The 14,414-nt window shown below is 42.6% G+C and overlaps 1 protein-coding gene across 1 annotated transcript in view; it reads left to right on the top strand.

Moving 5' to 3' along the window:
• The first annotated feature begins 583 nt into the window (after positions 1 to 583).
• The window catches only part of ppp1r37 (protein phosphatase 1, regulatory subunit 37), a 49,584-nt gene continuing 35,753 nt past the window's right edge, over positions 584 to 14,414 (top strand). The window contains exon 1 of the mRNA XM_045703525.2: positions 584 to 2,475. Within this exon, the coding sequence (XP_045559481.2) occupies positions 1,755 to 2,475 (721 nt within the window). The 5' untranslated portion in view covers positions 584 to 1,754. The remainder of the gene's footprint in view (positions 2,476 to 14,414) is intronic.

Below are 14,414 nucleotides of genomic sequence, written 5' to 3'. Positions count from 1 at the left end.
CTAGTGGAAACCCAGTTGTGTCTACATGTCACAATTTGACAAGGTTGATTGCAAAGGCCATGGGACGATGATTTGCCAATGTGCATCACATTTTATTGTCAGACAGCACATCGGCACACAAATATTTGTAACATATATTGCGACAGTAAATATCTATGATTCAAATGAGTATGTTTTTATGCGAAAGTACTTACACCAAATGACCAGCAAGGGGCGTAATAATTTTAGCGGTTTAAAACGCTGCAAATATAAATATAATTTAGGAACTAGAAGTGTTCTGTGTCAAACGTTTTAGCGATCCTACGACCGTTCTATGTATTACATTTCAATTTGCAGCGTCCTGCGACGTAACGTCTACTGAACATGCCCCCCCGGTCGTCACTAGTTACCCCAGCCACAAAGTAATAAAACCTGCCTATTTCTACAATTTGTCTCCTTCAAATCTGATGTTAAAACTAACCCTAACCACACATGCCTACCTTATGCCTAACCTTAAATTAAGACCAACAATAGAATTTTGGTTTCAATGTTTTCGACATAACTTTGTGGCTGTGGTAACTAGTGGAAACTCCATGCCCCTGGATATGCGATGACGTATGGACAACAAACAGTTGTTGGACTTGAGTAAGCTAACGTTAGCTAGCACAAGGACGAGGAGAGAAAACAGCATCTTTACATTCAAGCGCTTCTCGGGGAACGTCAATAAGCGGCATGTCTTTGTTTTAAAATAACAACCAAAAAGGAGATTATTGTTCAACAGTTAAATCATTTGGGCACGAGAACGAAACTGTCCGGACTATGACGCTTGTTTTTCTCCTTGCCTAGTCGAGGATTGTGATGCGAGGTGCTCTGGTGAGACCGCGAACGACATTCGGAAATAATTTTTCTTGAAATAGAATGATTGACTCGAAAACAAAGCATTTGGGTTTACCGAAAGGTGCATAAAACTACACCGGTCTAGATGTCATTGTTGGGCAACTACTTCATGCACATGAAATAGTATTTTGCTAACGTAATGGAGGCACCCTGGGTACAGTTTTAGCTAGCTGGTCACCCAAAATATAGCTATAACGTTAGCTAGCTTCCACATCCACTTTTAGAGTGTGCTGACCAACAAAAGACAGAATACTGTAACATAAAACGGCTATCTATGCACTTTGTTGATATCTATCGTGGTTACCTAGCATTAAGTTAGCTAGCCAAACGAGTATAAACTAGATTGAGACTAGCAGTAGAATACATTGTTTCTTGGTTAGGAGGATTTGTCACGGTCGTTTGACACGAGGTGTTGTTGCCTTTATCTCTTGATAATTTCACAACAGTTTACCGTTCCTGGACATGTGATATGGTAAATTTATCAAAGGTTTTCTGAAATTACAATTTCAGGCTCTAAATATTCTGAACTGCAGGCACGCATCACGTGTCAAACCAGTCACATTTGCTTGCTTGAAAGGTGTCAATAATGTGCGAAATTCTCTCTTGAAATAGTTGTGTGTGTGTGTGTGGGCACAAATAGCTGTTTTGTCAATTACGTTAACACTCAAAAAGCACTTATATTGTCATTGACAAAGTTGTAAACCTTCTTGATGAAAGCACTTATTTTACATAATTATGTTAGCTATTGAAGGATCAAAGACCAGCATTCAAAGGCTAGACTGAAATCTACTCAAAAGGCATCACTTTAAATATCTTGGGTCAAGTACAGAGTTCTCGAATCCAGTCAATTGCCAACACTTCTTCCTGGAAATGAAAATATGAATGTCGAGGAGCAAGCTCTAGATTTGTGCAATGTCAAAATGAAGAATAATGTTGGTGACAATACTACCAATAACTCGGAAGAGATCATACCCCGGCTTTCGGAACTGATGGATGGAGATTTGTGTAAACAAGGCATAGGCAACGAAGCCGCCAACACGTCCTCCCTAGCCAAGCTCACAGACAACCCGCGAAGGGAGGACAACCACCGGTCAAAAGAGACACTAGAAATTGACGAAGTGAATGGGAATAAGAACAACAGCGTCCCAGATAGCCCTGCAATAGTCAGTTCTGACTTTGACGTTTATCATGACGACCAATGCCAAGAAGAGAGTATCAAGGATACGACGCCATTGGCCCTCGTGTTTGCTATTGAGGAAGGGGATGATGGTGGGGATATGGACATTGGTGTGGATTTGAGTCTGGATGAAAGTGGCACGTTGGAGTCAGAACCTACTGACCAGGGACCATCCCTAGCAGAGGAGACATCCTCAAGCAGTACCAGTCCAGATTCATCAACTCCAGACGCTGTCACCAACAAGGAACCTGAGAAACCCTCAGAACATGAGGACTCGCCACCTGTCACTGCCCCAGGAGAGGTCCTCTCTCCAGCCCTGGATGAGGGGGATGATAAACACAAACATGGCAAGAGGGTGACTTTTCCTTCAGATGAGGATATTGTCTCTGGAGCAGTGGAGCCCAAGGACCCTTGGAGACATGGTAATTTCTAACACAGTTTTCTAAGCTATATCTGCTTATGTGACTCGTATACTTTTAGGCCTTGTTTGTATGGCGTCCTTAGCCTTGCTGTGACCTCAAGCTGGGGATGCCATACAGTGCAGACTGGTGCTCTTGAACTCTGACTGGCAAAGAGGGACACTGTCACGGTGTACCTTTCTGTTGTCCCTGGCCTAATAGAGGGTTTTTACGCTCACCAGACTTTGCACTTTTAGTGTTGGATTGTAGGGTTGGCGTGATACTCTGAACCATGAAGCGTATGTAGTTTATTGATGGAAACAGTCTTAATGTTAAAAACAAACAGCATTATGTCGTCACATAGAGTTACGTTTGTTTATTTTGCAAGCTATAGCATCCACAATTTGACAAAGTAGGTGTTTATAGGGCCATAGAGTTTAATTTGGTGTTTTCTTTTTTTGCCATGGAATAGCTGCTAGTGGTATTGTGATAACCCTATTGGATTGTTTCATTCTCTCTTGCTTCTGAGCCCCCAGGTTCATCTCTGCCTTCCATGGCAACCATTAGACCCCAACCTGCAGTCACACCATTGTCAATTTCATCCCCAGGCAATACATTTAAATTTGAGATTTAGCAGACGCTCTTATCCAGAGCAACTTACGGTAGTGAGTACCTAGGGCCTATACAATACCTAGGGTCTATATAAATCTATCAGACTCCCTTGTCAAAATGAAGAATTTAATCATCTTACACAGATGGCTTGACATATGAGAATACAAGGTGGGTAATGGTTCCACATGGGTTTCTCCACCAGCTCAAAATGAAGTGAGTTCCCTTAGACGTCTCTGTGCGTCTTCCTCGTGAGTCAGACCAGGCACTCCCTTAAATGCATGCCCTTTTAGTAGTGGGCACTGTTTATTTAGGGAAAACGCCTCAGTATTAGCCTGTGTTGTTGTATGTGGCTTGTAGTGATATTCCTTACATGCGCTATGGGGATAGAGGTGTATTAATTCTGAATGGACAATTTGTCTTTCTGTTTTGCATACAGAACAAGTCAAGTGTTTGTATGCCTGTGTGCTTATTTTTATAAGGATGCTGCAGTTTCTCTTAATTGAACATATCCTGTTGGCACCCCAAGCACTTGCAGACTAGGTTCATTAATGTAGGAGGGTCAGGTGTGGGTGGGGAGATTTCAGGGGATGCAAAAAAAAGCAGCAAGGTTGACATGCGTTTTCAATCTCAATGTTCAATTGAATTGAAATGATCTGGGTAGCTTCATAGTACTTTAACACCAAAACAAACCTACTCAGACAGTCGTGTCCAATGAGGGTCAAGTGGGTGACATTTACCATGTCACTAACTGAACACAGTTCAATTTGTTTTACATGAGTTCCCAGATAGGGGAACATGAATAGAAATACCCTAATTCGTGAAATTAAATTTCACATCAAAACAAGAATTATCTCGATGGGTTTACTCATGTGGAAAATCCAAGGCGGAATTGAACTTCATCAGATGCAGGCGACGTCCCTCCCCCCCCCCCCGTTACATCACGGCAGTTCCTGAGGTTACGGCCATGGTCGACAAGAAGTTATCAGTTTCAACGGTCCAGTGGCCGGAGAGGGAGGGTGCCAGGGATATCACATGACTCAAGATAACGTTCTGCCATCTAGGGTAGAGACATGACTGATATCTTGATCAGTGTGCGCATTCCTATATTTCTATCAATACAATACTATCAGTCATGTCAGTTACACTGCCAACAGTAAATAGGACAAAATGGTGGTAGGGCTGGGCGATATGGACAAAATATCACATCACAATGTCTTGGACATTTATGATGGTATTTTATGTTTATTTTATGTTTTTTAGTAGTTGTAAATATGCTTTATGCGTAGCTCATGAACCTAGGGGGGCAACACATAACTTATAAGTTATTTCAATGGGCCTTTCTCCATTTATACTGTTCAAGCCTACTCCAAGCAAAAATCATTTTCATCAATTTCTGCATTTCCTGCACTTTAATGATCATTTCCACGCTGTGCCACAAAGCATGATATGGGCAAACTATATAGGCCTAGTTAATTGGCGAACTATTGGAATCATGGAAATATAATCATTATTCTAATTCTATAGTGTTAGGTTCTAAATAAACAGAGTAAAACTCACGGACGACTAGTAAAGCTCAAACCAAGTTTATTCACCCACTGGGCCATGCAGCTGCATAAGACAAAGACATATTTACACAAGCACTGGTATTTAAACCTTCGTCCTATGCTGGACCGCCAATACATATCTGTTGCTAGACAGGACTTTAGCGATGCCTGTTATTTCGCACTTCATCTGACCTCGGCCCAAATTCCTCACTCTTCCCAAACTCACGGCTGTCCTGTCGACTTGTACCAGACTGTGGCCCTTATTCTCTCCATAGGATACCTGATGTCTAACAATAACATGTTCTGATAATGTAAATGTTCTGCATTTCCGTCTCCCACAATAACATGAATAAGGATATTTCAAGTTTAGAAGTCAGAACCCATCAATAGTTAGAATATAGTGGTCAGCATCTTGAATAAACCCGGGAGGATTTATTGACCAGGTAAGAACGAATGTCTTGGTCAGTGTTTCCATGTGACCCTAATTAATGTTACATGACATGTTTTCTTACTTTGTGTAGCTAGCTAACATTCATGCTTCGCCTATTCCTCTCTAAGATAAGCATGTTTGTACAACGGTATCTTATCTAGGCCTACACCAGCGCTGGTACCAGACAGTATTAGTTAGTTGCGTTTGCTCTGACTCTTGGAACATTTAGCAATCTAGCGAGCCAGCTAACTAGTGATTAGCATTAGCGGCTAACACTATTTTTTAGCAACACCTTGCAAAGAAAAGACAAACAAGCAGATAGTTTGCAGATCGTAAGATACACAAACTAATAGTGTATAGCAGTGGTTCCCAAACTTTTTAAGTCCTGTACCCCTTCAAACATTTAACCTCCAGCTGCGTACACCCTCTAGCACCAGGGTCAGCGCACTCTCAAATGTTGTTTTTTGACGTCATTGTAAGCCTGCCGCACACACACTATACAATATTTATTAAACATAAGAATGAGTGTGAGTATTTTTTTTTTCGTGAAAGTTCCTGCGTAATTGCGCACCCAGCTCACTCAGGGGCTTTGCTATATCACATTTGTCATTGTCCGTAAGCTTGAGTTAATTTGCACACAACAAATCATACAATGATGGAAAGACCTGTGTATTGTCCTTCTTAATGCAGACAGAGAAGAGCTCCAACTTCTTAATCATAGCCTCAATTTTGTCCCGCACATTGAATATAGTTGCAGAGAGTCCCTGTAATCCTAGATTCTGATCATTCAGGCGAGAAAAAACATGTCGTGTCAATATTTTTTCCCTTGATAACCAGCGCACTTCTGTATGTTGTAAAAGTGTTACATGGACGCTGCCCATATCATTGCATAGTGTAGAAAATACACGCGTTCAGAGGCCTTGCTTTAACAAAGTTAACAATTTTCACTGTAGTGTCTAAAACGTCTTTCAAGCAGCCAGGCATTCCTTTGGCAGCAAGAGCCTCTCGGTGTTTGCTGCAGTGTACCCAAGTGGCGTCGGGAGCAACTGCTTGCACGTGTGTTACCACTCCACTATGTCTCCCTGTCATGGCTTTTGCTCCATCAGTACAGATACCAACACATCTTGACCACCAAAGTCCATTTGATGTCACAAATCTGTCCAGTACTTTAAAAAGATCTTCTGTTGTCCTTGTTTGCAGAAGAGGATGTCTTCCTTAATTGACTCCCCATAAACATAACGGACATATACCAGGAGCTGTGCCAGGCCCGCCACGTCTGTTGACCCATCCAGCTGTAACAAATAGAATTCACTGGCTTGTATGCATTTCCTGCCATGTCACTGATGCGTCGTGGAACAGTGTTGTTTGATGAAGGCATTTGTGTCTCTAGTTTTTTTAACCTTTTCCACCAGCATTGTCCCAGCCATATCCTCAGTAGCAAGAAGAATTAAGTCCTCCACATTAGTATGGAACTTGCCTGTCCTAGTCACTCGGTAGCTCACCATATAAGATGCTTCTAGCCCCTTCTTATTCATGGTATGTTGCTTTTATACATGTCTTACTATTCGAAAGTTGTATTAATTCTCACTCAAACTCCCGTGGCTTATTTTTCAAATTGGCATGTTTCGTTTCAAAATGTCTGCGCAGAAGTGAAGGTTTCCCGTGAGAGAGTAACGGTTAATGTGATTGGATGTTCATTGTTTGACTAGGCTACCTGTATTTGACATTGTGTTGTTATTTCGCTAAATGGTTTCATTTTATTTTTGGCAGTAGCCCCGTTGGAAAATCTAAATGGACCGTTTGAAAATGTGAATCACAGTTTTATTTGGCGTACCCGAGACGGCATTGCGTACCCCAGCTTGGGAATAGCAGGTGTGTAGAACGCTTGTGGAAAGTAGCACGCCACCAACATTGTTGCGTCTTTTATTTTTTTATACAACTTTTTATTTAACTAGGCAAGTCAGTTAAGGACAAATTCTTATTTACAATGACGGCCAAACCCTGACAACGCTGGGCGAATTGTGCGCCGCCCTGTGGGACTCCCAATCACGGCCGGCTGTGATACAGCCTGGATTCGAACCAGGGTGTTTCTAGTGACGCCTCTAGCACTGAGACGCAGTGCCTTAGACCGCTGCGCCACTCGGGAGCCCGTCGGTCAGACCATGCAGAGTGAACGGTAAGAAAGTGCTCGTTACTCTGTTGTCGAGCAACTGCTCTCTTCTCGAGTGACAGAGGGCTTGGTGTGGTTAGTGGCATGCAGCAGAAGGAGAGGGAGAGCGATGACTGAAGTAGCAAACAGCGTAAACTATTAAAAGAAAAATGGCACACACGCCAGAGCTGCGTATCATATTTAACAAACCAAACATTGAAATACCATTATAGAAGGTAAAGTAAATACTCAAAGCTGTCAGTGCATCAATACCGGTATAGAGTCAAATACGGTATACCGCCCAGCCCTAAGTGGTAGATAACTCAGGCCAATGTTAAATGAGTTTTAATCATGATGATAACCCATCGATAGTAAGCGCTGCAGAAGACTCAGTGATGTTGTCTACTGATGCTTTACTCTCAACATGTTCATTATTTCCATTTTCACCATCTGAAACATCCAGATCTAGACATCCCAGGAAGTTTGAGGCCTAGTATTCTTAACAAGCGTGCAATGTGCTCAATCCCCATCCAGTATCCTTGTCTGTCTTTGTCTTTGTCTTTCCTTCCTCTTCTTTGATATTGCGTGAAGGAGTAGGCCTAGCCCAGATTTCTCTCTCTGTCTCTGTGTGTGTCTTGGTTCAGCTGTCTTTCCCAGGGTCATGTTCACTCATGAAGAAGTGTTTCTTGAGTGGGTGTGATGGGCAGTGAATGAACCGACCGAGGCCCAGGAAATGAAACGGATCCCCACCCCCAAGCCTCTTCATGGTTCACTTGGACTCATCATTGTCACAATGGCTCCGGCCTGGAGACTTCCTTGAGTCACTAGGATCAGCTCTTCACTGCCCAAACCTCATCTAAGCAGTCAGGAGGAACAAACTTGGCCTCAAACAGGTGCTTAGTGCTGCTCTCTCCACCTGGAGCAGACCCAGAGACGGGATGATTCTCCATGTTATTCACACTGTGCTAGACTAGAGGTAGGCATTAAGATGAATTCACTAGGTGTTATATTTTCAGTGTTAGACTAAACTGTAGGCTCTTATTGCCATAGTGGTTTAGGCCTGTTTGTAGTAGTATCTACAAGTCATTAAATTGTATAGCCTTTCTTTGTTGTCTCACATGCTGACATGTTCAGAATGGTCATAGTTTATGTGGCCTCTAGGATAACAGCCTTATGAGACAGTGTATGTTTAGTTTCTGCAGCGCTAGTGGATAGATGTAGATCGATCACGATGTAGTTTGCCATTGAAATACACATCCACTGTGTATTGTAGAGACTAGCCTCTAACATTGAAGGTGATTTTTAGTCTGAACAAATTGATAGATGACACTACTCCCTGCATAGTGTCACCCTGCAGTGAGATTGTACAAGGAGTCCTAGCCTCTTTTTGTCCTGTAGCACTTTCCTTCAGTCCTGGCTGGGGACTGAATGTTGCATAATTTCCTCCAGATTCCTGAACTTCCCATCATGACTCTTAGCAGCTTTGCTTCCTCTCCCTCCTTATTCCCCCTTCCTTTCCCTCTCTCATCCTTTCCCTCTCTCGTCCATCCTTTCTCCTTCTCTCGGGCGTTCGTGGGAAAACCATGTGCTGACTAGTTACATCAGTGGTTCCCAACCTTTTTCGGTTACTGTACCACCAACTGAATTTAGCTCTGCCCGGAGTACCCCTGAAGTACCCCCTCAAGTGCATTAACATTTTTACCAGTAAACCTACAGTCTCATTAGTCTTCTCAACTACCCCTGTGGATAGGCCAAGTACCCCCAGGAATCCTAATAACCCTGGTTGGGAACCAGTGCCATATATTATGCTAGAAGCGTGTGGGCTATTGTTGGTTCTTCCATTGACGTAACATACAAATGAGATTAGTTGATATTTGTAAATATTCTGATTCTGTTAGCTACACTGCGTTTTGTTATAAGTGAAAGCATTTTTCCCTGAAGAAAAGAATGTCGAATGCTGGATCTCATGTCAAAACAAAGAAGGCCCACTTGGAAATTGGCACCAGTAATGAACTGACCCTTGAAGTCTGATTATCCTCTAGTGACGTTAGGCTATGTGATGTGCCTCTGGACCAGAGTTGGACCTGACAGGCCTAAACGCTTCGTTGTTGAGCCTGGGCCAACGCGTTTACTTGGCTGCAGTTTGTAGTGTGTTTTGTGTACTGTTTGTACTGTGTCTGTCCTGCTCTGCCCCTGCAGTTTGGGGTCATGACATGAACCCTGCCCTTTTAACTGTGTGTCTGCTAGAACTTCAGTCATGGACTTTGGGACTGTAGCCAGTGTGCTCAGAGGCCACCATTTTGACCAACGTGTTTACAGGGGGGGAGCTGCTCTGCTCCACTTATGAAAACAACATACCTCAAGGAGTTTGCAGTGTTTAATATGACGACCTTGTTATTGTCCCAAAAACTGTATTCTTCAGCCACCTCCATCCTTCATTATTTTTACCTGTTACATTTTTTTTTGTTGCCTGAGGGATGACTAGCTTCCCACATAAAACACTTGTCACCCCTCTTATCTATTTTAAACAGTGCTGGCCGATGCTCATCACAAAATGCCTGCTCACTTATAAATAGACAGGGCCCTGTGGCGAGCCAGTTCAGTTGTACTGTTTTAAGCCCATGATATCACAATCCCTCTGTGCCTGACAATGCCTCATCAACAGCATTGAGGCTCAGTGGCATCACAATTACTGTGAAGCCGTCTTTAAATTGAAATGTCGCTTGTTGTCACCACAATTAATGACAGATCAACACGTCACCAAGCTGGAAGAAAATATTTCTCTTGCCTCAGGAGATGGCCCTTATGACCTGTTATAATGACACATGTTAATTCACTTATAACGGGTGTTATGAACTTAAATTGATGTTAAATGCAACAGTTTGCCTGCATCTGAAGGTGAATTCGCCCGATATGGACACTTTGTCCCTCAGTTAGAGAAACAGAAGTTTGTCCATTTCTCTCGCATTAGCCTCCGCTAAGTGCCCTCTGTTAATTATTGACCAGCAGGCTAGCTCTAAATTAGCACGGAATCGTTTCATAATCACATTCCATGTGATTCTGGAGCACTTGATTCCCTGCTAGATTCATATCGCTACCAAATCCAGGACTGCTGACTTCTCAGGCCCCCCTCCAACTTTCTCCCTCCTGAGGCGCCATTGTGGTTGTGTTGGTTTCTTCTAGACAGCCTGGCCTGGACATTCTGTTCTTGTTTCTCACAGTCATGTGTCCCTGGGTGAGTGAGTGAGTGAGTGGGGCCAGACGTGGTCCAGGGGGAAAAGCAGCACTCAGAGATGGTCAGTCAGCTGTTGCCCTTAGATCAGCCCAGGGATGTCAGTCCAGGTGTGGTGTGTGTGTGTGTGTGTGGGGGGGGGGGGTTAGAAGCTCATCTTCCTCATTGTTAAGCTTGGACTAACATAACCTAAACAAAATGATCATATGTGTGCTGGGTTGGTTCCTATTAGGCTTGGGTGATATACCGTATAAATATCCGCAGGATGGTTTTTCAATACACGCAATACCGTTGAAGCTATTTAATACATTTTCAATACATTTTTATATTTGTTGCTTCTTTTTAAGTAAATACCTTCAGTTTACTTGTGTAATACAATGAAGCAGATCGTGTTCATTTCACCTGTCACATTATTTTACGTGATGAAGCTTACCGTAGTACTCCAAAACGGTTGAGCCCAGTCACGTGTTTGTTTGTAAATAGCACAATGGGATAAAGTGGGAGCATGTGAGTCCAGCTGTTTATTGAAGGGTTGCGTTTTATATCGAAAGCCAACTGTCTTTTTTTTTTTTTCTTCAATTGAGTGATCAGGGACGTGCAACTATTGTTTCCCTTCACAGAAAATACATTATCGAAACACATTCGCCAGTAAATAGCATCGTTTTCATCAGATGACAGCAGAAGTGCAATGAGTTTACAATGGAAAACAAATATTTTTTTGCAAAAACGGCCTTACAACCGCAGACCACATGTAACCACGCCAGCCTAAGACTTCCACATCCAACTTCTTCACATGCAGGATTTTCTGAGACCAGCCACCCAGACAGCTGATGAAACTGTGGGTTTGCACAACCAAATAATTTTTGCACAAACTGTCTCCGGAAACCGTCTCCGGAAAGCTCATCTGTGTGCTCGTCACCCTCACCAGGGTCTTGACCTGACTGCCGTTCGGTTTCGTAACCGCCTTTAGTGGGCAAAGCTCACCTTTTAAGAGCCACGGGCGAACGGTTTGCTGATGTCAACGTTGTAAGCAGAGTGCCCCATAGTGGTGGTGGGGTTATGGTATAGGCAGTCATAAGCTACGGACAACGAACACAATTGCATTTTATCGATGGCAATTTCAATGCACAGAGATACCATGACGAGACCCATTGTCGTGCCACCATCACCTCATGTTTCAGCATAATAATGCACGGCCCCATGTCGCAAGGATCTGTACACAATTCCTGGAAGCTGAAAATGTCCCAATTCTTCCATGGCCTGCATACTCACCAGATGTCACCCGTTGAGCATGTTTGGGATGCTCTGGATCGACGCGTATGACACTGTTCCAGCAACTTTGCACAGCCGTTGAAGAGGATTGGGGCAACATTCCACAGGCCACAATCAACAGCCTGATCAACTCTATGGGAAGGAGATGTGTCTCGCTGCATGAGGCAAATGGTGGTCACACCAGATACTGACTGGTTTTCTTGTCCACGACTCTACCTTTTTTTAAGGTATCTGTGAACAGATGCATATCTGTATTCCCAGTCATGTGAAATCCATAGAGGCATAGTGCGTAATTAATTTATTTCATTTACATTACATTACATTACATTTAAGTCATTTAGCATTTATTTCAAGTGACAGATTTTCTTTATATGAACAGTAACTCAATAAAATCTTAGAAATTGTTGCCTGTTGCAGCATTTATATTTTTGTTCTGTGTACAGTTCCTATTGTTTGCCTTAAAGTTAATATTGCATTTTACTGGAGAAATGTATGCTGGCTACACCGTCAGTCAGAGCGCTGTCTGCTGATTGAATGCCATTAGTGAATTCTCATCTGAATGGAGAGGTGCAACTGAAGCACAGAGTTTGTCTGACGTCTAGCAGAAATTACAATAAGAAGCATTTTAGATCTGCGTCTACAAAATGCAGCAAGATATTTCTTATGCGTTTTGTCTTTATTTTTTCTATTTTTTTGCTGCGTGAAAAAACGCAGAATTCTGCATTAACGTGACCCCTAAGTTTAACTTGCTAGTTTTCTAAATAAGTGGCTGATTTTAGTAAGGTGACGGGGCATCATTGTGTTGTCTTTCTGCAGTGTTTGAGAAGTCAAATCCCTTTTGCATGAGTTATCTGTATCTGGATATCCTTTTTTCTCCTCTGTTCTCGGCCCGTCTGCTCCTCCCCCACCATCTTCGAGCAGAGCAGGCAGGCTCGTTGCCCAAGCGACTCCAGACCACTCAGACACAGCGTGTACACATGCTGCTCCAGAGCCAGTTCTTCCGTCATAAAGCATGAGTCAAAACTTTGTTCATTTGCACAATGTGTCTCGTTCACATTCACTTGTAAATGTCCTAACTCACCAAAAATGACATTCTGTAGCTCCTGTGTTTGGAAAGTATTCAGACCTCTTCCCTTTTTCCACATTTTGTTAGGTTACAGCCTTATTCTAAAACGGATAAAAAAATATATATAATCCTCATCAATCTACTCACAGTACCCCATAATGACAGGTATTTAGAAATGTTTGCAAATTTATAAAAAATAATCTGAAATACCTTATCTAAATAAATATTTTTACCCTTTGCTATGAGACTTGAAATTAAGCTCAGGTGCAGCCGGTTTCCATTGATCATTCTTGAGATGTTTCTACAACTTGATTGGAGTCCACCTGTGGTAGATTCAATTGATTGGACACGATTTGGAAAGGCCCACACCTGCCTATATAAGGTCCCACAGTTGACAGTGCATGTCAGAGCAAAAACCAAGCCATAAGGGATGTTTTTCAGTGGCAGGGACTGGGTGACTAGTCAGGAATGAGGGAAAGATGAACGGAGCAAAGTACAGAGAGATCCTTGATGAAAACCTGCTCCAGAGCGCTCAGGACCTCAGACTGGGGAGAAGGTTCACCTTCCAACAGTACAACGACCCTAAGCACACAGCCAAGACAACGCAGTAGTGGCTTCGGGACACGTCTCTGAATGTCCTTGAATGGCCCAGCCAGAGCCCGGACTTGAACCCGATCGAACATCTCTGGAGAGACCTAAAAATAGCTATGCAGCGACGCTCCCCATCCAACCTGACGGCGCTTGAGAGGATCTGCAGAGAAGAATGGGAGAAACTCCCCAAATACAGGTGTGCCAAGCTTGTAGCATCATACCCAAGAAGACTCGAGGCTGTAATCACTGCCAAAGGTGCTTCAACAAAGTACTAAGTAAAGGGTCTGAATAGTTACGTAAATGTGATATTTCTGTTTTTTTTATGCATTTTCAAAAAATTCAAAAAATATGTCTTGGCTTTGTCGTTATTGGGTATTGTTTGTAGATTGAGGGGGGAAAAAACTTTATAATACATTTTCGAATAAGGCTGTAATGTACATTTCTTGGGGATAAAGTCAAGGGGTCTGAATGCTTTCCGAATGCACTGTATGTATTACTTTATGAGCTTGTTACCTGTCTTTGCAGTTCGTTTTTTAGTTTTCACCCCTTAGCATATTTCGCTAGCAGCCTCATGGATATTCGCTCTTACTTGCATTAATTTTGTTAGCATTCTGGTAGTAGACGTCCAGTGGGATTTTTCCCTGTTTTATGGCGCCCCCTTCTGTACTAAACCGGTAATACCGTAAATCCCGTGATGACAGGACAATATGATAATCTGGATAAACCCAACCCTAGTTTCTATCATTCCTGTCTGTGGACTAATCCATTGCGATGGCACACCAGTATCACCAGTAGTACATTTACTGTTAATTCCTATAATTTCTAATCTACAATGTTTATTTGATTACAGTAATTTCTGTTAATGCATTCAATATTATTATTATTAGTCTTTTATTGTTCTCATTTTCAGAGTGGACACATTGTTTGAGGACCGCACAACGTAAATTGACGAGTTGTCAATTTATTCGTTGTCTTTTGTTTGTAGCCTCCTGTCAATCTTGAGTAAGGACGGCACCTGATTATGCATAGAAGTAGGCCTAGGCTACCTGGCCTGCGCGCAAATGTAG

Source organism: Salmo salar, chromosome 20 (genome assembly GCF_965601325.2).
Source record: "Salmo salar chromosome 20, fSalSal1, whole genome shotgun sequence".
In the NCBI taxonomy this organism is placed as follows: Eukaryota; Metazoa; Chordata; class Actinopteri; order Salmoniformes; family Salmonidae; genus Salmo; species Salmo salar.
The sequence above is the reverse complement of the archived record's forward strand: the minus strand, read 5'-3'. Positions and strand labels throughout refer to the sequence as shown.